General features: G+C 54.5%; 10 protein-coding genes across 10 annotated transcripts; 4 read left to right on the top strand and 6 right to left on the bottom strand.

Moving 5' to 3' along the window:
* Positions 1-307: 307 nt before the first annotated feature.
* J7T54_000434 (PUA domain protein) lies at positions 308-983 on the bottom strand (the record flags this gene model as incomplete). Its single annotated transcript, XM_051508721.1, has 2 exons — positions 308-917; positions 970-983. The coding sequence occupies 2 exons, from the start codon at positions 981-983 to the stop codon at positions 308-310; spliced, it is 624 nt and encodes a 207-aa protein (XP_051360192.1).
* Positions 984-1,183: 200 nt separating this feature from the next.
* Positions 1,184-1,477, bottom strand: J7T54_000433 (peptidase inhibitor i78 family domain-containing protein; the record flags this gene model as incomplete). The annotated part of the gene is made up of 2 exons (XM_051508720.1): positions 1,184-1,321; positions 1,373-1,477. 2 exons carry the CDS (start codon positions 1,475-1,477, stop codon positions 1,184-1,186), a joined length of 243 nt encoding a protein of 80 aa, XP_051360191.1.
* A 1,112-nt stretch (positions 1,478-2,589) lies between these two features.
* J7T54_000432 (uncharacterized protein) lies at positions 2,590-3,426 on the top strand (the record flags this gene model as incomplete). The annotated part of the gene is made up of 1 exon (XM_051508718.1): positions 2,590-3,426. One exon carries the CDS (start codon positions 2,590-2,592, stop codon positions 3,424-3,426), a length of 837 nt encoding a protein of 278 aa, XP_051360190.1.
* A 451-nt stretch (positions 3,427-3,877) lies between these two features.
* J7T54_000431 (stress response protein nst1-like protein) lies at positions 3,878-7,480 on the bottom strand (the record flags this gene model as incomplete). The annotated part of the gene is made up of 1 exon (XM_051508717.1): positions 3,878-7,480. The coding sequence occupies one exon, from the start codon at positions 7,478-7,480 to the stop codon at positions 3,878-3,880; it is 3,603 nt and encodes a 1,200-aa protein (XP_051360189.1).
* A 1,922-nt stretch (positions 7,481-9,402) lies between these two features.
* J7T54_000430 (ras-related GTPase) lies at positions 9,403-10,211 on the top strand (the record flags this gene model as incomplete). The annotated part of the gene is made up of 4 exons (XM_051508716.1): positions 9,403-9,437; positions 9,491-9,573; positions 9,653-9,873; positions 9,921-10,211. 4 exons carry the CDS (start codon positions 9,403-9,405, stop codon positions 10,209-10,211), a joined length of 630 nt encoding a protein of 209 aa, XP_051360188.1.
* Positions 10,212-10,499: 288 nt separating this feature from the next.
* On the bottom strand, positions 10,500-11,048 carry J7T54_000429 (uncharacterized protein; the record flags this gene model as incomplete). Its single annotated transcript, XM_051508715.1, has 1 exon — positions 10,500-11,048. One exon carries the CDS (start codon positions 11,046-11,048, stop codon positions 10,500-10,502), a length of 549 nt encoding a protein of 182 aa, XP_051360187.1.
* A 1,829-nt stretch (positions 11,049-12,877) lies between these two features.
* Positions 12,878-13,312, top strand: J7T54_000428 (uncharacterized protein; the record flags this gene model as incomplete). Its single annotated transcript, XM_051508714.1, has 1 exon — positions 12,878-13,312. The coding sequence occupies one exon, from the start codon at positions 12,878-12,880 to the stop codon at positions 13,310-13,312; it is 435 nt and encodes a 144-aa protein (XP_051360186.1).
* Positions 13,313-16,352: 3,040 nt separating this feature from the next.
* On the top strand, positions 16,353-16,758 carry J7T54_000427 (uncharacterized protein; the record flags this gene model as incomplete). Its single annotated transcript, XM_051508713.1, has 2 exons — positions 16,353-16,507; positions 16,560-16,758. The coding sequence occupies 2 exons, from the start codon at positions 16,353-16,355 to the stop codon at positions 16,756-16,758; spliced, it is 354 nt and encodes a 117-aa protein (XP_051360185.1).
* Positions 16,759-18,627: 1,869 nt separating this feature from the next.
* On the bottom strand, positions 18,628-19,581 carry J7T54_000426 (uncharacterized protein; the record flags this gene model as incomplete). Its single annotated transcript, XM_051508712.1, has 1 exon — positions 18,628-19,581. The coding sequence occupies one exon, from the start codon at positions 19,579-19,581 to the stop codon at positions 18,628-18,630; it is 954 nt and encodes a 317-aa protein (XP_051360184.1).
* Positions 19,582-20,176: 595 nt separating this feature from the next.
* Positions 20,177-21,472, bottom strand: J7T54_000425 (uncharacterized protein; the record flags this gene model as incomplete). The annotated part of the gene is made up of 1 exon (XM_051508711.1): positions 20,177-21,472. One exon carries the CDS (start codon positions 21,470-21,472, stop codon positions 20,177-20,179), a length of 1,296 nt encoding a protein of 431 aa, XP_051360183.1.
* Positions 21,473-21,943: the final 471 nt, after the last annotated feature.

Genomic DNA, 21,943 nt, shown 5'->3' with positions numbered 1-21,943 from the left:
CCACCTTGTAGAGCTTGGCGAACCTTTTCTCCCTGAGGAGATCCAGGGCATGTACAACCTACTCACGGGAAAGGGGTTTGTTCATGGGGATCCAAGGCTTCACAACTCTCTAATTGTCGGCAACAAGATCGTTGCCAATGACTTTGAGTTTCCCTATCAAGTCCATGACTACGACAACAAGGGTAGTTGTGCTCCGCGTAGGGATGAGATTGCATTCCAGGTTCCCAACTTGATGGGGAGCGATCTATTCTCGTGTGTTCCGGATCAGGACAAGGAGCGCATAGGATGGCAGCCCCCTTCGGAGCACTCAATCCACAGCAATCCTCCACAGCCCATCGCCGAGAAAGTGCGCGTCCTCCACCACAGGACCCTTCCCCTTGGCCTTGACCTCCTTTGTCCCGACGGCCAGCGTACCCACGGCGCACGCTTCCGTCTTGCCCTCGGCCATGATGACCACCGGCTCGCCTTGCTTCAGCTCGCGACTCCACCGCCCTTCCTCGTCCCCCTCCTGCTCCATCTCCTCGCCCTCGGGCAGATCCTCGGGATCCGCGTCGTCGGCAGGCAATCGGCCCCCCTTGGACGTCAGTCCAGGCGCCATGAGCGTCGCGCCGCTGAGTACGAACCGAATCGCGCCGCGGTCTATGCGTATCGTCGGGAAGCACTGCGGGTACCGGTGCACGAGTCGCAGGTGCGGGATGACGGGGCCCCCGGGGCCATCTTGCTGGTAGAAGAGCGGCGTCGAGCCGTCCAGAATGTACAGCGTGTTGCGGTCGGGTAGCTTCATGGACTCGAGCGAGCCCTTTTTCGGGAGGACATCGTCGATGTATGGTGTGAGGAGTGGGTAGGTGGACAAGAGGGCGGCTCGGAGGGATCGCTGGACCGAGGACTTGAGCTTGGATTTCGTCCCGGGTTGGAGGCTACACGTGTCAGTGTATGCAGGCCGGAAGTGCAAGCGCAGAAGGGCCATACTCTTTCTTGAACATGATGGGCAGCTGGGGATGATGAAGACGCGTTGATGATGGTGGGGGGGCGAAGAATCAGGATATGCCCCGCGATTTGGCGGGGTAGCTCGCGCCTTAACAGGATTTGGTGGACGGCACGGCACGCAATGTTAACAGTGAAATGTGACAGTTGATCATGAGTGTGTATTATTATTATCGTTTACATCTTGGACAGTACGGAATCAACCGTGCAGAACATGGGTGACGATGCCTTCGTCGTCGAGGTGCACATTCAGGCGGTCCTCCTTAAAGTCCTTGGTGACCATGGTGCCCGGCTTGATGACACGGCATCCCTCTGGAAGGTCTTTCTTGCAAAATGTCTGACTGGTTAGAACGGCTATGGCCATTGCTTAGTTTCAAGTCATGCTCACTGTGGCTCCCGACTCCTCGTCGTGGAGAGTCTTGCCGACAAGCTTGTTCTGCCACTCCTCGGTAGGGTTGGAGGGGTTGGTGGACTGGCCGGTGACGAGAGGCATGTTGACGGTGTTGGTGTGTGTGTTCTTGGTGAAGAGGTATGCAATGACAAGAATGGTAAGACAGGAAAGCAAAAGCAAGGTCGGGCTTGAGAGGGAGTTTAAGGCTATCTTCTTCGAGGTGACCATGATGACGTCGTCGCACGTGCACTTTGGGAATCTGGAGATGGGCAGCCGTTCACGCTGCACAAGACCGGTAGGCCTATTGGTACGAGGGGGCTTCGTTTTACTACGTAGAAGAAGACCCTGTGCTCTGCATAAGTGCCAACATACCTCCGATACTTGTTGTGAATCAATCTACTGTCAGATCTTGGTTTGCCCATTTGCCGATCGCCCCTTGTTGGTGTTTCCAGGACAGCAGCTGAACAAGCCACAGCTCCAGCCACTTGACCAGAAGGCAATTGCGAACTGGCCACCTCTGGCGACTACATCTAGACTAGATTCCTGCACGATGCGCGGCCATGGGCAAGCAGCAATTCATGTTACTGTTCATGTGAGTAGACGGCAGTGAAACGCGCAGGAGCAGTCGGCTCCGCCACCACTGACGGCCAGGAACGGCATGAAACAAGTTGCGCGAACCACCACGAAGTGGAGCCGGCATAAGACCAGTCTTACATTTACATTATTACCATCATTTCTCCATGGGCGTCAGCATCAAGTAAGCACCGATAACTCGTGCATAAAGGTTCCCAGAAAGCCAGAAGGAGTGCTTACACTTGTGATCTTGAAGAAGTTTTTGCGTACTTCGTACTGACACAGCACAAACACTTGCATCACGTCAAAAAGCCTACAGTCGATCACTGGCGCCAAAAATAGACGGCCCGCTGTTAGCACAGCCTGCGTCTACACAGCCATCCAGCTAACAGTGCTTTACCAGGGCCCTCTGCAGCCTGCACTGCCGCGCCTCACTGCTCAGGGGTCCACCTCCAGACAGACGACTGGAAGAGCCCAAGCTGACACAGGGAAAAAAAGGGCCCGTGCCGAAACAACCATCAACATCCATCCTCCTTTTTCTTCGATCGCATCCCCATTTCATAATAACCCCATCGTCGTCACTTCTGGTTCCATTCTCACCATCACGCCCTTCCGACACCCTTCGACTCGCCCGCTTCACCATGCGCCTCCTCCCTCTCTTCTCCGCCGGCGCACTGGCCGTCTCCGTCCCCCAGCCATGCCTCTCCTCTAACGCGGCCGCGCTCGCCCAACGCGCCAACTGCCCCGACCAGGCCCACCTCACATCCTGCCTCCAGTCCCTGCCCAGGGCCGCCGAGATTGACGACGTCTCCGAGTGCCTGCTCGCCGCCGGCTGCGCAGACGCCGTCCAGCAGGCCGACATCCTCGCCAAGGAGTGCGCCCTCCTCTTCCCTACCAACGCCGACCTGCGCCGCAAGAGGGCCGTCGTCGACGAGCCCGCCGCCACCTTCGCCCCGCGCGACGCCGACGCCGCCTATCTCGCCGGCACTTCCATCCCCACGCTCTTCCCTCGCACCGCCATGAAAGGCGAGGAGTGCTTCACCGTCAAGGACACAAAGACCAAGGAGTGCCAGACCGTGACAAACGGCGGCGTCGAGACCGAGACGGACTGCTCCACCATCACCACCACCACCTCCGTCTGCGCCGAGGACAAGACCTGCTCGCTCGACAAGTCGGGACACACGGTGTGCATGAACCTGCAGAACTCGCTCGACGCCGCCGGCATCGTCATCGCCATTGTCTTCGGCGTGCTCGCCATCAGCGGCGTCGGCACCCTGACCTTTTTGTGCTGCAAGGACCGCAAGGAGCAGAAGCGTCTGCTCGCCAAGGCCGAGGCCACGGCCCTCGTCCGCGCCGCCACCAAGAAGAAGAAGGCCGACGAGGCCCGCGAGCAGCGTGCGCCCCTCATGGCCCAGCAGCGTGCGCGGGACGCCAGTACCGGCAGCACCGACCCCTTTGCTGACCGGAACCGTTCTTAGGTGCAGCCGCCGGGAGGAGACTTGGGTGAGGCAGGTAGTTCACTACGCGGGCCATGCTGAGAGACGCCAGAAGCAAAGGGAATGGGGATGGAAAAGCCGAGGACCCACCACGGGCACTGGCGTTTTGTTTTCTTCGCCACATTGTCGTGACGAACTGTTGGATTACTACTACTTAGGCAGGCATGTGTACTTGTGAAATTCTAGAGGGGTAGCATCAAGGGACAGGGATCTTTTGCAAAGCATAATCGAACAAAGTCTATTCGCACAGACGCTGCACGTCTGACAAGTCTCACACACCATGACCGGCCATGTCTGTCTCACCACAGCACAACACGCGTCACAGTTCTCCGCTCCCTTACTTCCCCCACTTGTCCACAACGGCTGCCATAAAGATGTTCGGGACGGGTTTGAGAGCATCGCCTTCTCCCGACGGCTGGCGCGAAGAAGGTCCCTACTGGCTCCGCACAGACGCACTCATCCCGCCCAACGGGTTCCCAATCTGGCCGGCGCTGCGTGGCGACCGCGCAAAGTGATCATCGGGCACCCAGCGCACAGATTCCGTACCACGTACTCGCTTGGTCTCAAACGAGCCGCCGCCATTGCTGGCGTTGCCCTCCGTGTCGAGCAGCCCCGCCAAGTCGTACTCGGGTTTCCCGTACCGGTCCTCAATCAACCCCAGCAAGACAGGTAGCTCGATGAAACCCTCCGCGTCACTTTGGCCGTGGCTCACGAGCTCACGGCATGTCTGGCACACCATGGACCTCAGCGCTATAGGGCCGGTGGGTGGCTGCCGCGCATGGCCAAACATGGGCGCCGGAGATCCCATGCCAAAGGCATTGGGCACGACAGGTGAGCTCCATAGTCCGGCCGGGCCTCCAAAGGGATTGCCAGCTGTGCTGACTGGTGAGGGACCCCAGGGGTTGTGAGCCAAGTTGAAGCCTTGGTCGGCAAAGGGGCTTTGTCCAGCAAATCCCATTGGCTGAGGGCCCGGTGGTCGCGTCCGCAAGCTGCCGGGGTTCCCTTCCGGAACCAGGGGCACAGATTCTAGGTCGTCTTCGTCGTCTAGCAGAGCGCGACTGCCCAAGTGCTCCGTCTCTTTCTCCTGCTCCCCTGTGGATCGAGTGATGCTACCAGGTCGGCCAATGGGGGTGGGTCGTCCAATGGGTTGCGCAGGCGTTAGGGGGACGTCGAAACTGGCAGATCCTTGACGATGGTGTGTCGGAGGTGGCGCAAATTGATCAGCCGGCCCCGGGCCGAACCCTGGCGGCGGCATTGGAACGGGGGAAAATACACGACCAGCAGGTCCGTTGAAGCCAGGAGGAGGCATGGGAGGCCGGAACCCGGGCGGTGCCGAAGGCATCATAAACCCTGGAGGCGGCGGTCCGTGATGCGACAGCCCCGGGGGCGGTGCCATGCCTATAGGTGGCATTTGCACAGGCGTGTGAGGATACGAACCCGTCAGACTGCCACTCTCTTTCCGCTGCTGCGGCCCAATAGGTCTAGGGCTGGACTGAGACTCGGGATGCGGCGACGCCTCCTGGCTAGAGTGCGAGGTCGATGCACTCTGGCCGAGCGCGTCTTGCTGCTGCTGTGACAATGTCCGTGGTCGAACTGCCGCCGTAATCTTGTTCGGGATGACAGGGGTCGCCACGGGAACTTTGGGTGACGCATAATCGGCTGGGTTCGAGCCGTGCTGAGGGAGGACGATGGACTGCTGACGTGCTGGCGCCTGCGGCTGAGCCTGGGCTTGCGATTGCGCTTGTGCCTGAGCCTGTGCCTGAGCTTTCGACGCCTGCTCTTCTTTGGCCCGTTCCTCCTTGGCCCTGCCTCGAGCCTCCTTGGCTTCCTGCGCTTCTTTCAAAGCCTTGGCGGAGCGAGCTTCCTTCTCCCGCTTGTCACGCTCTTGCTTCTCCTTGCGCTCAATGGCCTCACGTTCCCTTTGCTCGCGTGCTTCTTTCTCCTTCAGCTTCTGCTCCTCCTTTAGCTTGCGCTCACGTTCCTTGGCCTCGCGGGCTTTGCGCTCCTGTTCAGCCTGTCGTTCGCGTTGCTCGTGGAGTTTCCGCTGTCGCTCGGCCTCCTTCTTCAACCGAGCTTCCTCCTCCGCCTTCTTCTGCGCTTCCTTCTGCTTTCGCTTCTCCTCGGCTCGTTGCCGCTGTTCGGCGATGCGTCTCTCCTCGGCCTCGAATCGCGCAGCTTCTTCAGCAGCCTTCTCAGCCTCCTTGCGCGCCTTCTCCTCAGCAGCCTGCTTCTTCTTCTCGGCAGCCTTCTCCTTTTTCTTGGCAGCAGCCTTGGCTTTCCGTGCCTTTTGCTCGTCCTCCTTGCGGTTCTCCTCCTCGAGCTCTTCGAGCAGCTTGGCTTGCCGTTCCTTGGCGACCTTTTCCTTGTATGCGGACAGAACCCGCTGCTCAAACATACGAGCAGCAAAGATCTGAAACATGCGTCGGCCTTCCTCCATGCGTTGCTCCTCCGTCATTGGATCCTGACAGCAGCACTCAGTATGGGACTTGCCATGCGGCATCACGGACGGGTTCGAGTATACCTCTTCTTCCTCGTACTCCTCTTCATTAGAGTCCTCATACTCTTCCTCGTCCTCCTCCTCGTCGTCGTCGTACTCGTCATCGTGAGGCGGCGGCGGAGGCGGAGGCGGTGCGTGACCGTGAGGGGGAGCTGAGTAGGAAGCACCGTTGGCGGCAGGAGCTGGCGCGTGACCGCCATATGCGCGGGAGGAGTAATGCAGTTCAGCATCCTCCTCCCGCTTCATACGACGCTCAGCGAGCTGCTCCATCATCTCAATGAACCGCTTGCCATCGTTCTTAAGCAGGTCATCCGCCACGGTGAGAATACCGCCTATGTCCATGTTACCACATCTGCGGAGAAAAGTTTCAAGGAGGGCCGTACCCTTGACTTGCAGGCTGTTACCAAAGGTCAAAAAGTCTGTATTGTCGCGGTGATCGTGCGGGGAATAGTAGTGATGGTCGTGACCGTGGTGGTGGTGATGATGATGCCCATGATGCCCATGGTGGGGATGCTGGTCGTCCTCGAAGGTTTCGTCCTCGCTATAGACGTCATCTTCCAACCCGTCCTCTTCCCCGTAGGGCTCATCCTCTTCCTCGTATTCCTCCTCCAACTCGTCGTCGTCGTCACCCACATGCTCGACTATGCGCCCACGCGCCGGCGGGGGCGGCCTAGGTGGAGGGAGGCCAGCTCGAAAGTAGTCGCCGGGAATCGCAGACATTGAAGTGCCGTCTCCGCGGTTGGCAAACTGCTCCAACTCGAGATAATACGCGTCGTACAGCCCCTCCAGCTCCTCTTCAATGGCATTTCGCTTCCGCCCACAGGTGTGACAGTTGCACGTGTGCCGTTGCTGCTCCTTCATTTTCTTGAGCACAGCATCCTTCTCCACCTTGACGAGTGATTTACGATCCTCCTCGCCAAGTCCAAGCCAGAATTGTTTGATTCTCTCTCGCTCCTCTTGGCTGTTGGTACTCCAGATCTTATCCCTAGAGATGCCGGACGCGCGCTCTTCCAGCGTCTGTGGCGGCGGGCTTATCGAGGCTTGCACCGAGGCATTGCCCTTCTTTTTCTTTTTCTTGCTCTTTTTGCCACTACTGCTATGATGATTCCGGTCCCCGTTGGTCAGCTCTTGCTCCAATTCGTCGTCGTCGTCATCATCGTCGTCGCTCGGGGCCTCGTCGTAGTAGTCGGCAGGGCCAGCTTGCGTGGCTGGGGTCGCGGGCGGCGCCGGTGCTGGTGAGGCAGTCCCATTGGAGGCCTGCTCGGCTGCAGCTTTCGCGGCCATTTTCGCCCGTCGCTTTTGCTTCTTGCGGTTGACTGTCGGAGCAGCAGGTGCTGCTGCTGTCGCATTCACGTCGGGCGGTGCCCCGAGCGGCGCATCATCGGATCTCGGTGCGGTCGGCGTGGAGGGCTGTGAAGACTCAGAGGCAGCCATCTTGGGCACGGTGATGAACTTTGAGCCGTCCTTATTGGTGTACTTTGCCGTGTTTCGAGGCGATGCCGGCGCCTGGTGTGCCGTTTTCTGGTGGTTGGCCGGCATCGTAGATCACGAAAAGCGGACAGTCGGTGGCATAGGGAGGGTCCTGCAAGCGGTCAGACACCAGAGGCAACGCAGCGAGGTACAAGGAACCCGAGGCTGAGGGCACTCACGAATGACGCCAGTCGAGAGGAGGGAGGGGGTGGCTCCAGTCGGAGGGCTCCTGGGGACTTCTTCACTCCGTACTGATAATGGAATGCCTGAACTTGATAGATTCGCCCGTGTATGATATTGCTGCCGTGTCGTCGGGGTCGGTGGTGGTAGTAACACTGGTGCAAAGGTTGTGTTGGCGATGTCGCCAGCTGGGATTGAGATTGACGGGCTGGAAGGTGATGGAAGTCACTTTGCGTGTTCCTGTGCAGTGATGGTACATCAGGCAGGCACGTCCAGTGGGGGAGGAAGGAGTGGGGCTTTGTGCATTGGCACGTGACAAGGCTAAACCAGGACAGCAGCAGAAGGCGGGACGTATTTTAGTGGCTCTGTATTACTTACCCTAGGATGTCAATGGCGATCATGTTGTGAAATGCCCTGGAAGAAGGTATTCATGCTCATGGCTGCATTTATCGAGTCTGAGATTGTGTGAGCGCCGTCCGTCCGGGAGTAATGCTGGCTTTAGAAGGTATAAAGTCCCGTCAATATGCAAGCTGTGTATATCTATCTGTTGGCATTGTCGAGAATCGCACCTTGATGTTTGAGTGAGTCGTTACTGTATTTTGCGCAGTCATCTAGGATAATGCGCTCACGCCGCTGCTGCAAAACATGATTGAGCAAATCAGGCGTCCGTGCCTTTCGCCGTCATCATCATCAGAAATGTGGTATTGCCGAATGAGCGCCCGCGTCATTCACAAGCCGTGATGGCCCAATAACTCAATTCGAACCATGTCGAACGAAAAGAACAATATAAACTTTAAGCCACTACCTCAACTAGGAACGGCTGAGTCTGCTACCAAGAATAGAAACCCATGTCTTCAAAGTTTCTCGGTCCAGACTACAGACAGGAGAGAGAGGAAGCTGAATGCACGCGAGTCTTCCATACGTTGTCGCTTCCTTGTGATACGTGCAATCAGGGCATCTTGGGGCATCTTGGGGCATCTTGGGGCATCTTGGGGCATCTTGGGGCATCTGGGAGGCAGCCAGGCGCAGTCACCGTCTGTTACCCTGACTGTCGACAAACGATTCAGCCCACGAAACTATAATAAAGTAGATGGCCGCCCAAACCCAATGGCTAGTTAGTAAGGTATTCTCAGAACGCCCAGTTTTACTAGCCTACTACAATCATCAATCTCAGACTCTGGTAGATGCAGAGCGTCCAAGCCTGCATCTGATCAGCGCGCTGTGCGACTGTGACCCTTTGTTAGTGGTGCCCCCCCTCCAGTGCATCGCAGGCTCGCAGCACAGCCCCCTGTACCAACGTGCGTCCACTAACAAATGGACGGGGGACCGACCAAGGAGCAAAGCCCCCCAGCTTCAATCCAATCCAGCCCTCCCCGTCCGTTCGACCATAAATCATTCACGCGCATTCCGCATCTGTCAAGTTACGGCCAAACCGTAGGACACCTTTCATCGTTACCGTTCCAAGTCCTAAGCCTTGCTCTGTCCTCTCGTATCACAGCACGCAGTCCCGCCACCGCGGACCCCGGAAAAAAACAGCCCACGCCTCACGACTGGACGCTGGAGCGAATCTGACACTTCGTATTTCGACGGTCAACCTTGCCAGATTTCCTCTTCCAACGACCCTCCCCCCCTGAATCGCCCATCGCTACAACGACCAGTACCTCGGAACGCAACAGACCATCGATCGGATCCATACGACGACGGGGCAAACCTTGGCACAGCGACACGGCCGCTTTGAAGGTCCTACTACGCTGGGCCAACTTTACCATCTTGCCGGTCGAACCCATCCTCTTTGCTTTCGTATAATCGCCATGTCGTCCGCAAATCCGCAGAACGTGATCCGCAGGTACGGGCGAAACGTCGCGCCGCAGATGGAGTGAGCTGACCTGCCTTGCACAGGAAGTTGGTCATCATCGGCGACGGAGCGTGTGGCAAGACCAGTCTTCTCAGCGTCTTCACACTTGGATATTTCCCAACAGTAGGTACTTTCCTGGACAATGGGGATTCGAAAGGCGGCTGCTAACTTTGATAGCATTATGTGAGCTAACGAGGCCTCTCCAGATGCCAAGCCACCAACTGACGCGGATCAGATTCCGACCGTATTCGAGAACTATGTGACAGACTGCCGAGTCGATGGCAAATCGGTACAGCTTGCCCTTTGGGACACTGCTGGGCAAGAGGACTACGAGCGTCTACGGCCGCTGGCCTACTCGAAAGCCCACGTCATTTTAATAGGCTTCTCAATCGAATCACCCGATTCGCTAGATAATGTGAAACACAAGGTAGGTGAGCCAATGCTGTCCGAAGATTCGTGCTGACAGAAGCCAAGTGGGTGGAAGAGGCCAATCGACTGTGCGCAGACGTTCCCGTCATCCTCGTGGGCCTGAAGAAAGACCTCCGCGAGGATCCAGTCATGATCGAGGAGATGCGCAAGAAATCGATGCGCTTCGTCACACCACACGACGGCGAGGCGGCGGCCCGCGAGATCAATGCCAAACGGTATCTCGAATGCTCTAGCTTGAGCGGCGAGGGTGTGGACGACGTGTTCGAAGCAGCCACCCGCGCCGCGCTATTGACGTTTGAAAAGGGAGAGAGCACTGGATGCTGCGTGATTCTATGAAAGGTGCCCCCGGACTATATATCGCCATTTGCTACCAGCGGCCATTTACATCGCCGTCATTTCCATTTTGCTTGCAAGCGTTCTTTCATCATCGCTTCTCACCTGTCATAATTGTACTAATACGAGTGCTGGGTAGGGGGTTGGACATGGGCTGGCGCTACTCTGAATGCGTTGGGTGGCCTGGAAAAAAAGCGAGAAGGGTACCCTTGGGTAGTAATGATGAATTCTTGTTCCAACGCCGCTTTACATGTTACTGATACAGATGTACATGATCCGCCGGGACCTGGCCTAGGTTTGCCTCTTCCAGTCGTGATTCCACGGTGTTGCTCCGGGGTAGTCTGTCTGGTACCGCGCGTACTCAATGGGTACTGCATTTTTGCCCCAAACGCCCTTCTTCTCCATGGCGACACGGTAGAGATAGCCCACGCCCTTGTCTTCGCCGGGTCCGCTGACCGTTCTCAACTCTTCACAGGCATTGTACATGCCCGCCTGCATCCTCGCGCGCTCCTTCTCCATTGATTCGCGCTGCTGGCGCCTAAAAAGCAGCCACGCACGGTGGATCGTCCAGTGACGCAGGTGTCGTAGACGGGCCATTCGTAGGGGGGCCGGTGGTGGAGGGAACATGTTCTGACGGAGGGTGCGCACTTTGAGGAAATGCTCAGAGCGCTGAGGACCGCCCTTCTTCTTGCGCTTGTTGGCCTTGTCTGGGTTGGCCGATTTGAGGGCCGCCATGGGCGATGTGCTGAATAGTCGGGTGAAGCTTTCGGCCAGAGAGGTCGTCTTGGGGAGGACCGTCGCGCGGCTGGGCAGCCATCGGAAGGTGGGAGGAAAGGCCATGATCGCGGTGAAGACCGTTGTTGCTAATAGAGAGGAAGAAGGCCGCCGGCGGCTGGCAAGAGATGGTTGTGATAATTCGACCTGCTCGAGATGGATCAGGATAAATTTGGGAGTTGCGAGCGCGTCGTAGATTTCAGATGTGGCTGGTGAGCCTGATGCGAGATACTATGGCGCCAGCTGTGGCTGGTGCAGCAGTCAGCCTTCAGGGGTAAGGCTCGAGATACGTATCTAATATACTGGGTCACGTGTTTCGTCTGCACTGCAACTGGCAACGCCCATCAACATTCAGTATCAGAGGTACGTACTTTGCATCTATTGTCAGAGTTGAGACTTACAAAGCAGTGTTTCTTTGAAGACAAACTTTGGCGATTGTGGGACTGTTACCTCTTGTCTTGTGTGAAGCCATCATTGTGGTGCACACGGTGTCGACTGCCTAGGCCCCCAAAGTTTCAAGTCCCAAAAGACATCGCGAGTTGTCAAATTACTTTCACTTCAGGTTTTGGAGCCTTTTGTATCGATTAGGGAAGTCTCCAAGCCACAATCGCGATGCTGTCAGTACGAGAGTGTCTGAATAACCCTCGGCCTCTCGAGCCTAGTACCCACCTGTCTGAACTCAGTGAGAAGCCACAACAACACAAGGTACCTTAGGCAGTCACAGGATCTCACGACTTTGATTAACCTTTGTTAGAAGCTGTACAGGATGGACTACCAGTATCTTCAAGGGTCCAGAATGACGAATTTGCTTTCTTTCCCCCTTTACTAAAAAATTCCATCCTAGTATCTCCGTTCTGTACTTTACAGTGCTTTCTGCAAACCTTTGTTTCGCCAAAGGCTACCAGATCCTTGTATTTGCTTGTATTTCTAGCACAAAGCGTTTGATGAGTCTTTTGCAGCTATTATCCGGATTTACAAGGTGTTGAACGTACCGATTGCTCATACCATAATCTCCGAGCAAACTCGACCCACGAGCTGATTCACCCAGTTCGACAGCAACTCATCAATCTAGACCTTCTATCATCAGTTTGAGAAGAGAAATGGCGCCACAATCTGATAAGATGGGCCGCGGTCGCCATGATAGCTGTATCCGCAGCAATCGCTTTGCATGGAGCGACGACGACGTCAAGAGCTTGCAAGCACTGTTTGATGGCTCAGATGATGCAGTCTTTGGCGAGACGAAAGTACAAGGGACTTCCACAATTCAGGAGTTTTCTTCGAGCCCACAAGAGGCAAAGATGTGCTTGCCAGCGGGAGACATTGGCGAAAGCGATGCGTCGAAGGAACGACAGCAAAGACACCATCGCAGCCACGCACAAGATGCTGCTGGTGATTCCATTGAATCAATCAGAATCCGACGTTGGCTACATGGGAAGGGACCAAATGCGAGCCACCACAAGCAGACACGGAGCTTCAGTCCACAACTCAAAAGCCTCCTTCACCGCAACCCAATTCAAGGAGCTTCACCGAGCGCACCAGACTCCGCAGACTCACGCTCTGCATCACAAAAAAGCTCGGTATCTTCGACGTTGTGGCAGCCGTCTGTTCCCGTTGCCTGTCGCCACAAGCATCGACCGTCCACCCCTTCCGATTGCCAGCACCACTCTCCCAGCACAGTCGGAAGACCTCAATTCGCGAGTGAAAGCCACCATTTCGAGATCTCCCTCCAAGAGTCAAGCTCTGCAGACAACACTTTGAGTGATGAAGAGGATTGGGATCTGGTTGAAAACCCGATGAACGACAGTGTGCATTCGGACAAGGCAGAACCTGATCACCAGCGCAAGCCGTTGACCTGCTCATTATGGCGACCACTGCGATCACAGCCCGAGCCGCCAATGAAACCCCCCTCTGATGACGCGGTCGAGGTCTCTGAATCACCAGAGAGGGAATACGACGAGATGGTAGCCAGCGAAGAGACGCAGGTGATCCGCTCCGACTGGACGGTCCCGGACAGCGCTGGCCGAAGTCAGCTACAGCAGGAGACGTACACGTTTGAGGCAGAGTATCCAAACGCAGCGCCCATCTTGCGTGGCATCTCAAGCCAGACGTATCTGTTCGAGACAGTGGGCTTTGTGCGCCCCACGATCAATCCTGCGTGGCATCAGTTTGCATCCGCTCTCGACAAGGCCGTCTGGGCAGGCGAAATAGCGGGCAAGGGTGTGTGCATAGCTGTCGAAGGGACCAAGATTGTCGGAAAGGTGGCCAATGATATAGTGTTCACTTTGGCGCCGGATCTATGGGATCGGGCAATTGTACAATGGGTCGAGTGAGGCGAGATGGCGGTCAGTTTTTGCAATCTACAATTTCATCATGTTGAGACCTCCAGAATGATCGCTTTTCGAAAGGACACTATGCATCCTCCATGTCCACACTGAACTTTCTGAACTAGACGGCGGAAGCAAGTCTGCCATCAGTCCAGGTTTCCTCACAAGGCAGGCAAATCCCATGCTCATCAGCAGAGACGGCAAGATTTCCTCAAGCATGTCCAGAGAGATTGAATCAATTCACCTTGTGCCACGATATGCACATTTGAAATGCGACATTTTTTTTACAATTGTTTTAGTCGATCGCCAACGGACACGACTGCGAGCAAGGACGAGGCCAGCGGATCATCGAGAATGGGATATGATCAGGCTGAAACCTTTGCTGTAAGTTGTCTTCATTTTCTTCGGTCGAAGCCTGTATTGCCTTGACAGGCTCGTGGTTTGAGGACGTTCGGAAGAGGCGGAATCCTGTCAATCGTTAGTCGAGGTGTGTAAAAAAGGGGCAAGCACACAAATGATTACATTACCTGTGCACAATCTGCCACGACTCCCTTGAGAGCAAAGGATGCACATTGACATGATTAATTCAGAGTCATATTATCTGGAGAGCATGGATTAGAAGCTGACCGGTGTTGCCCATCGCAGATGAGCTTCTGGAGGTACGACGCTCTTCAAACTGAACTGAAGGTTATTGGCAATCTAGGAGAGAAGAAGCATAAACCATAGCTCCAAGCGCCAGATGAGACTCAACATTCTGTTGTGTTGATTTTAACAGATCTCGATCTCTTGGCCTCGAAACCCTCCCGTTCTTGGCGGCCCGTAAGCTGGCTGTGGCTGCGACTTGGGAGCTGGTCGTCGTGTATGGAAGTAAAAGGCCCATGAAGAGACAAGTCTCAGCCAGAAGATTCTTTGAACAGAGAATCCCAGAACAAAGGTCCAAGAAATATGGAGGATGCGTGGTGCGGTCTGGAAAAATCTACAATCAGCGGAGAGGTTGACCCCTACAGGCATCCAGTCCCTGAGGTAGCAAACTTGAGACCCCACCCATGGTCTACCAGGACATGTAGCTTGCCAAACATTGTAGAAATACTTCCCAGGTGCTGTATTCCATACCAAACACCCTTCACAACAATAAAACTTTTTGTACTTCATATAGGCCGTCACACGTCTATCTTTCGGTCTGCGGCCTGCCCCAGATATCACTCCTAAACCTTTTCCTGGCCAAGTGTTCAACCCTCCCATCAAGGCAGATTACCCCCACCGATCGAACACTTTCCTGGCTCAGGCCACTGCCAGCTTCCCCGCCAGATTTTCACCACACGCTCTAACGCGTTGGACACCGTATGGAGAAGCGGTGGAAACATCGACGATCGCCTCTACTGACTTGAGGCTCTTGCAGAACCAGACAAAAACAGCTATTCCAACTGCGAGGTATGGACTTCATGCTCGGACGCCGACACAATTGGCTCGGGAAGACGATCTTCAGCACCTCACTACGTTCTGTAGAACTTCCATCCACTTGCCACCGCCGTCGATGTTGACATCACAAAAAGCTCGTTGCCAATATCCGATAGGGAGCTCACTTGAGACACCTACATCTCCAAAGAGAGGTAAAAGTATATCACGAATGCTTTTGCTGAAATGTGATAAAGTAGGGCATATACCACGTTGATCATAGCAGGGAACGCTGCCTCGATGAAAGCGGCTCTTGCAACTCGACACTGGTGCTAGCAAGTTCCATCAAAGTTATCCACGGAGAAAGGCTTCCTTCTGTGGCCTTTGCTGGTCGGTTACGTTTCTGCGAGTATTTCTCAATGTCACGCATAATCCCAGGGGCTAATGTTGGTGGCAGGATCTTTCCGAAAGCACGCTTTGTATTCATACTCATTCACGAAAAAGTCGGAATACTATCTACATAGGCTTTATACAGCAAATGCACGACAAATGGGAGACTTTTTAAACCTTCGCACGCCTGGCCCTGTCTGCTGTCACTTAGTAAAAAGGCGATGTACGTTTTGCCCTGTCACTTTCAGCCCTCACAGCATATTATGTAGAGTTTCGACAATGAGTCTAAAGATTCCTAATCTATAACGGACATGGTTTTGTAAAAATAGAGTTTCGGGAGTGTCTCCGAAGCTTGAATAAAACGGAGGAATATCACGATGAAGAGGAGAAAGTCCAACGCCCTTCCTACCTTGTTGATCCCGGCAAAACGAAGTGGCCTGCTGCCCACAAGGGCAAGAGGATGCTGCAAATACTAGCCACGGGGAAGGTCATTTATGACAAGTTCAGTGACGATTGGTCCAACCGAGAAAAGGAAATATTCTACGACTTTGTTGACGGCATCAAGCTATTGACTGCCATAGTGGGCCAGCAGATCGCCAAACATAATACTTGGAAGAAGAAGACGAAGAAGGAAAGCTCCTACATTACCTCCTATCGACTCCACCTGTACTACGGAAAAATGAAAATCGAGAACGCGAAGGTAGCCTACCCCTGGTACCAGGACACTTACAATTGAGGCGAACCCGGCCTAAACACTTCCCCACGCGCAAGCCCCAAAGCTGGAGAAGTAGAAGATCCTCCAGTTTCTGAACTGGTCCCATGAGGGCGTTGTAGAAGAGGTTTGCAGGACACTTGAATAGCCTGGCTCGTCGACGAGACTTGGAAAGCCCAATCGTCTAGAGATGAAGAAAGGGAGAAGCTTCTCCGTGTGAAATAACAAAAGTTACAAGAAACAGCCTTTAGGGACAGGAAATACTGGTGCCTGGAGGAGCTTTCGTTGAGCTTTGGCATCCGGAATCTTATCGAATCGCTTTGTCAAAGACGTGAAAGATGAGTTGAAGTCGGAATGAATGTCATACGTAGCCCTACACTGTGCCTACATTGTTCCGTCTTTCACTTTTGTTTTGTAATACTTGTTTAAGACCGCACTGCTATGTAAACAATGTCCTCGCCATAACCACCAACTCTTCCGCCAGCCCCTTGAACATCACCAACACCAACACCAACCCCAACAACACCAGCAGCCCCCTTAACAACCACAATGTCTGCTTACGGCCTCAACCCCATTTCCCTCCCCTCCAAAGTCGCCCCAGCCCCGGCTACCACCACTCCTCTCGTCATCACCGTCAAGTTCGAGGTGCTGACGGTCGAGTCTCCCCGTTCGCCCCGCCCCTCTTCTGGCACGGACTCGGACATGTAAGCCTCCTTACACTGTCATCCTACTTATGGACGTGACTGACGCAAGTAGGTCCGTTCTGCTCGAAGCCGCCCCTGAGGTTCGCCCGGCTCGAGCCCTTCTGGGCCCTCGCATCGAATACGGGGTGCATGTCGAGCGCACCCTCGGCACGAAGACCGAGACTAGCTGGGGCTGGCCCAGAGAGAATGGGCTGATTTGCGTGGCGAAGAAGGGGTTCCGCCTGGACTGGGACCATCTGTTCTCGCTGTGACTTTTCGAGACACTGCGCGGGGAAAACGCTTCTTCCGCCGGTATAAATATTTTCCCAATTGGTGAACAATAAAACAAGATTCCTCACGATATGAAAACATTTTCCTAGGGTTACTTTGGTGACTATTACATATCCAATATGAACTATCTAGCGAGAGTGAATACTCAACTACGAGCTGTGCCACGGTAACCCAGGAGGCGTGGATACTGGAGAGAACGCCGCCGTGTCTTTGATGTCTACTATGTTTAACGAGAAGTTGCCCCTATATATCCTTGAAGTGTTTTCGTCTTTGACAGGCCCTAACTGCCTCCTTATCTGAAGTCCCCCGTGTTCTCTTGTTGCGCGTACTCTAGTTAGATTGGAAGGTATTGTGAGTATTGTTGCATGTATGCCTTGAGACCAGTTTTGCGTGTTCAGGAAAAGGACCAGAGCTGGCGGTCTCCTCTCTGGCTGGTCAAGAAGACCAGAGCCAGTTTCCAAGCGGTAGGTGAACGTGGTTTCGATATTGCGGTATTCTGCGGGTGCAGGAGATTGATTCGGCTGTCGAGACATCTCTTCGCCCTTGAGTCGCTGCTGACAGTCTAGAACAAGTAGCTTCCAAGTTCTTAGATGTCAAAACTTCTTCAGCGTTGAAATCTTCTGAGACAGAGTCAAGCCTGACGCAAAGACTGTTGGACTCTGTTTTGATTCTTGCAGCTCGCGAGCTCGGCGCTCGAGCTCCTTTTCGGAACATAGATCGTTGCTCCCTTGTCGTTTCTGAAGAATCCCTAGGGTCAGTCAGCTTGGGTTTATTCAGCAGAAATTTGCGAGCGATGTGCCTGGAGGAAGAACATGAACTTACCGAATCCTCACTCAAATGTCCTGGCTGCTTTGTTTTAGTCTGTTTTCCAGCGTCTTCCCCTAGAGAGACTGTGGGTTAATCCTCGGGGGTTTGGAGCTCTGCGCTTATCTTAGCACTGGCGTCAGTTTACTGGCACTCGCAGACTACCATATTCTCAGTAGCGCCAGCAACAGCTATGTTGACGAAGTAATCTTCGTCAGTCCGATCTTCTTCCCCGCCGTATTCATAGCCATATTCCAACAACTTTCGTTCGTACATGTAGCCCTCCGTACCTTCAAAGTCCCCATCCAGGTAATGGTCCTCGACTTCTCCCACCAAAAAGGCTTGCTCTCGCGCCTGCCAATGCCGGATTGGACGTGTCTGGCCTCGTCCGCGCCATTGATCTCGCTGACTGCCGCGGAACACGCGTCGTTCCCATCGTTGCGTGCCTCTACCGCCAAAGTTTCTTCCAGCCGGAGCTCTGTCACCAAAGATGCGATCGCCGTGTCCTCTTCCACGGCCAAATGCGCTATTTCGATTCCAGGTACCTTATGGAACAAGTAGTGAATAACAAGTCTAGTTCTTTATGTAGTTCATCCTTTTCGTTTTGGAACCGATAGCCAAGAGCTTTCGGGCATTAGAGAGAAATGCGAATAACAAAGCCGAGTCGATCACTCTTTTATGGACAATCCATAGATTGATGGCGCTTTCAGGCCCGAAGATCGGAAACAAGTGGCTTTGGACGCGGATCACATATTGACACAAGACGTAGGTTCCTCTTCGAACACCACAGCATCTTCCAGAAAGAACAATCAAGAGCGATCACAACGTGCAAAGCTGGATTCCAATTAGTGCATGGGGTCAAATACCGCACTCTCATTCAAATCAAGCCCAACCCCAAGCCCCTGTTTGCGCCGGGACAAACAATAACCGCCTCCCGAACCAAATAACAAACAAAACGCCCCCTATCCCAATTTGACCACCGGCAGCTCGAGGTTTCCCTCCCAAGCGAGCCAAACCAGCACCAGCCGCATCAGCCAGTCTCGAAACTAACGACGAGCAGCCGCACGCAGCGCCAGCTCGAAAGCCGCCGCCGCCTCAGGAACCGGCCGCGCCCAAACCACCAGAGGTCCCTCACGAGGGTACTCCTGGTTGATAGCAACGTCATCCGCCAGCATGTGATCCACCACATAATCGACCTCGTTCACGAACCAGTCCTGTGGACTCTGCAGAGCGCTCGCCGCTTGTCCATCCAGGCCATCAGCCAGTTCCCGCGAGAAGTGCGCCGTGGTCATGGGCCAGTACTCTTGAGGAATCACGGCCCAGTACAAGTTCAAGATTTGTAGGGCGTGGGCGCTGTACCGTGGTGTCGGGGGATTGGCGTGGCGGAGAAGGTATTCAAAGGCGCCGGCAAGTTCTTCGGACCTGTACGTGATCCAATCCAGCGAAACAGAGGAGTGCCACGGGTCGCGGGCAAAGACACGGATGCCGATGAGACGAGAGAAGAGGCGGGAGAGACGCTCGGCGACGAGGATCATGTCCAGGAAAACAGCGAGATCCGTAGCACCAATGACGAGACCGAGAGTGAGGTTAGCCTCGTAGCCAGTGACAGTCCAGGGGTGAACAGTCATCTCGAGAACAAGACCGAGGAGAACGGGGTCCATGACCAGGGACAAGGAGTAGTTGCACGCTCGCAGGTCCGTGAAGAAGTCTCGCCACCATGCGTAGACGCACAAGGCGTGCATAGGCAGAGTGACGAGGAAGCCACCGCGTGCTAGCACGGGAATGTTCAAGCTATCGTAGAGTGTGCCCGAGGCACCGAAGACACGGGGAGTTGCCAGCAAGGGGTGGTCTTCGTAGGAGGGTACCTCGTACCAATCGATGGAGCGGCGAAAGGGAGGTCCAGACTGTGCCTGCGCAGCACCGCGAGCTTGGGGAGGAAGTTGATTTAAGCAATTAGGCCTCTCACCATTCTCTCCATTGTCCTGCTGTTCGTGACACATTTTGGTTGGCTTTGCTTCAGGCTTTGCACAAGTAGAGTTGCTAGATCCGTTGGATAGCTAGTTAATAGAGCCAGTGCAACGGTGAGCCGGATTCGGAGAGGAGGTGCGTAAACAGTCTTGAAGTCTTTGATGAGGCTTCTGTAGGGACGAGAGAAAAAAGAAGGTTCTCCTTAGGAGAGTATGATGCTTAAGGAGATAGGCGTGTCTTAGCAGAGGAGAGAAAGGTGCTTGTAAGGACTAGAGAAAATAGAAGCCTTTCTTAGGAGAGTATGTTGCTTCAGGAGGTTGGTGCATCTCAGCAGAGGAGAAAAGTATTTCAGCAGGCCATCAGGTGGTGATCAGTATCTGCACAGCCCATACTGCTCTTTGACCTATGCCAAGCGTTCCCCTATTGGGGCCTGGTTCAGACGGACAAGTAGCTGATGCAACCAAAAGACTGTCATAAGTACTGTATTAGGGCTCTGCAAAATTTGTGGCTATCGACTATAATTTCCAGACTCTGTATTTCACGTCCACACGTCCGTAACGACCCAACCGCGCATTTCCATAGAAACCCCCATGTGTCCTTTTCGTTCTTCTGTCAGAGAATCTCTGCTCAGTTTGCGTTGTTTGCTGCCTGAGCAGCCTTCTTCTCCTGGTACGCGGCGTACTGCTGATCGTACGCAATCCTGCCCACCGTGTCTTTGACCTCTTCGATCCACGCCTTGACTCTATCCAAGTCCCAGGAGCCCTCGCTGTTTCGCATCTTAGGCGCGACTACTCCGTAGCTCTTGTTGTCCTCGAGCAGAATCTTCTTCAGCGCCTTGACGAGAGTTCCACGGTACTGCTGCGCTTTGGTGTCGGTGCTGTCGGCGGGAGGTGCCGGAATCGATCCCTTGATGAGCGTTGTCCATATGTAGTCCGCTTCTTGCTCCTGCATGAACTCCTTTTTCCGCGCGTTGTACTCTCTCTCAACCGCGAACCGATCAAAACATTCATACATGATCTCCTCACGGTTCGTCCTGCGACGCACATACTTGCCCTCCCTGCGGCACTCGGGAATGTACTCTTCGATCCATCGTCGAAAGCCGGGACGTACTTTCATCCGCTTGCGGTCGTTAGCCTTGAGTTCGCGGCGGTCTTGTCCTTCAGCAGACGGGCCACCAGCCTCGTCGGACGAGTCCTCGAGCGGCGGGACGTAGAACATGCGACAAAGCGCGATGAACTCGCAGAGCTCGTGGAAGCTGCCGAACGGACCACTAAAGAACTCATCGGAATCCAAATTAAGAAAATCGAGAATTTCAAACGGGTGTGTCGTCAGCTCGATACGGGCGCGCTTGCGGTTGATGTGTTCGTATTCGGGGATGCGCAGCCACAAAGCCTGCTCATCGACGGTCAGGCCATAGGGGCGAATGATCGTGCCGATCATGTTCCAGGCGTCGCCGTGGGCATGCTTAAAGAGAACCCATTCCAGACGGTGGAAAGTATCGCACACGCGAAGGTCGACCTGGATGTAATCGACAGGAGGAGGGGGGGTGTCGGGACCATCGCGAATAGCAGTCCTGACGGACCCGTCGGAGCTGGACTCGGAGTCGGAGTCAATGTCCCATGGAATGGCGACACTTAGTGAGATTTCTTCGTGGTTGACAATCTTTGACCGCACAGCAGACAATTCGGACTCCAAAAGCTCGACGATGTTCTCCCTGGACGGGTTCCGATACTTGAACCCATAGAGAACGATGTCAATGTCGCCAAAGTCCTCTTTTTCAGGCCCCTCGATGGGCGTATCGACTGTCTGGAAGTGATCTTGCAAGATGCTTATGATGCGCTCCTTGCGGTCAAAGTAGACGTCCTTGGGCATGCGAGGAGTGCGCAGAGAATCAGGTCCCGAAGAGAACACTGAGCCACCCATGTTGTTACCTTGAGCGGCTGTGACAGGTCAGAAAGGAGAGCGGCAAGCTGGAGCGTGCTGTACCTGCTGTTGATCAAGAAAGACAAGACTGAAGCGGGGTCGGCCTGTGAGTCAATCTCCAGCAAATGATGACAGCAGACATGTAAGCAGAGTGCTTATCCCGCCGGGCAATATTGTGGAAAGAAATCCAGGGAGTGTGACGAAATGGTGTCTGGTGTGGATGAAGAAGATGGTGAAAGTCGGAAGTGTTGGGATTTGGGGGGTTGACGGGGATCGAGTGCAAGGCTTAGCCTATAGGTGTCTGGCAAGAGCTAAAGCTAGGGCAAGAGATTGGACGGCGGCACTGCCACTTCTACAGGTGCTTGCACTGGTCAAGTCAAGGAATTGATGTCAATATAGATGAGCTCTAGTCTGGAAAGTGAAGATCTCGGCTTTGTCCCGGAGAATCACCATGTTGATGCTTTTGGTGCA

This window comes from Emericellopsis cladophorae (assembly GCF_022114955.1).
Source record: "Emericellopsis cladophorae strain MUM 19.33 chromosome Unknown NODE_48_length_181081_cov_114_058711, whole genome shotgun sequence".
In the NCBI taxonomy this organism is placed as follows: domain Eukaryota; kingdom Fungi; phylum Ascomycota; class Sordariomycetes; order Hypocreales; family Bionectriaceae; genus Emericellopsis; species Emericellopsis cladophorae.
The sequence above is the reverse complement of the archived record's forward strand: the minus strand, read 5'-3'. Positions and strand labels throughout refer to the sequence as shown.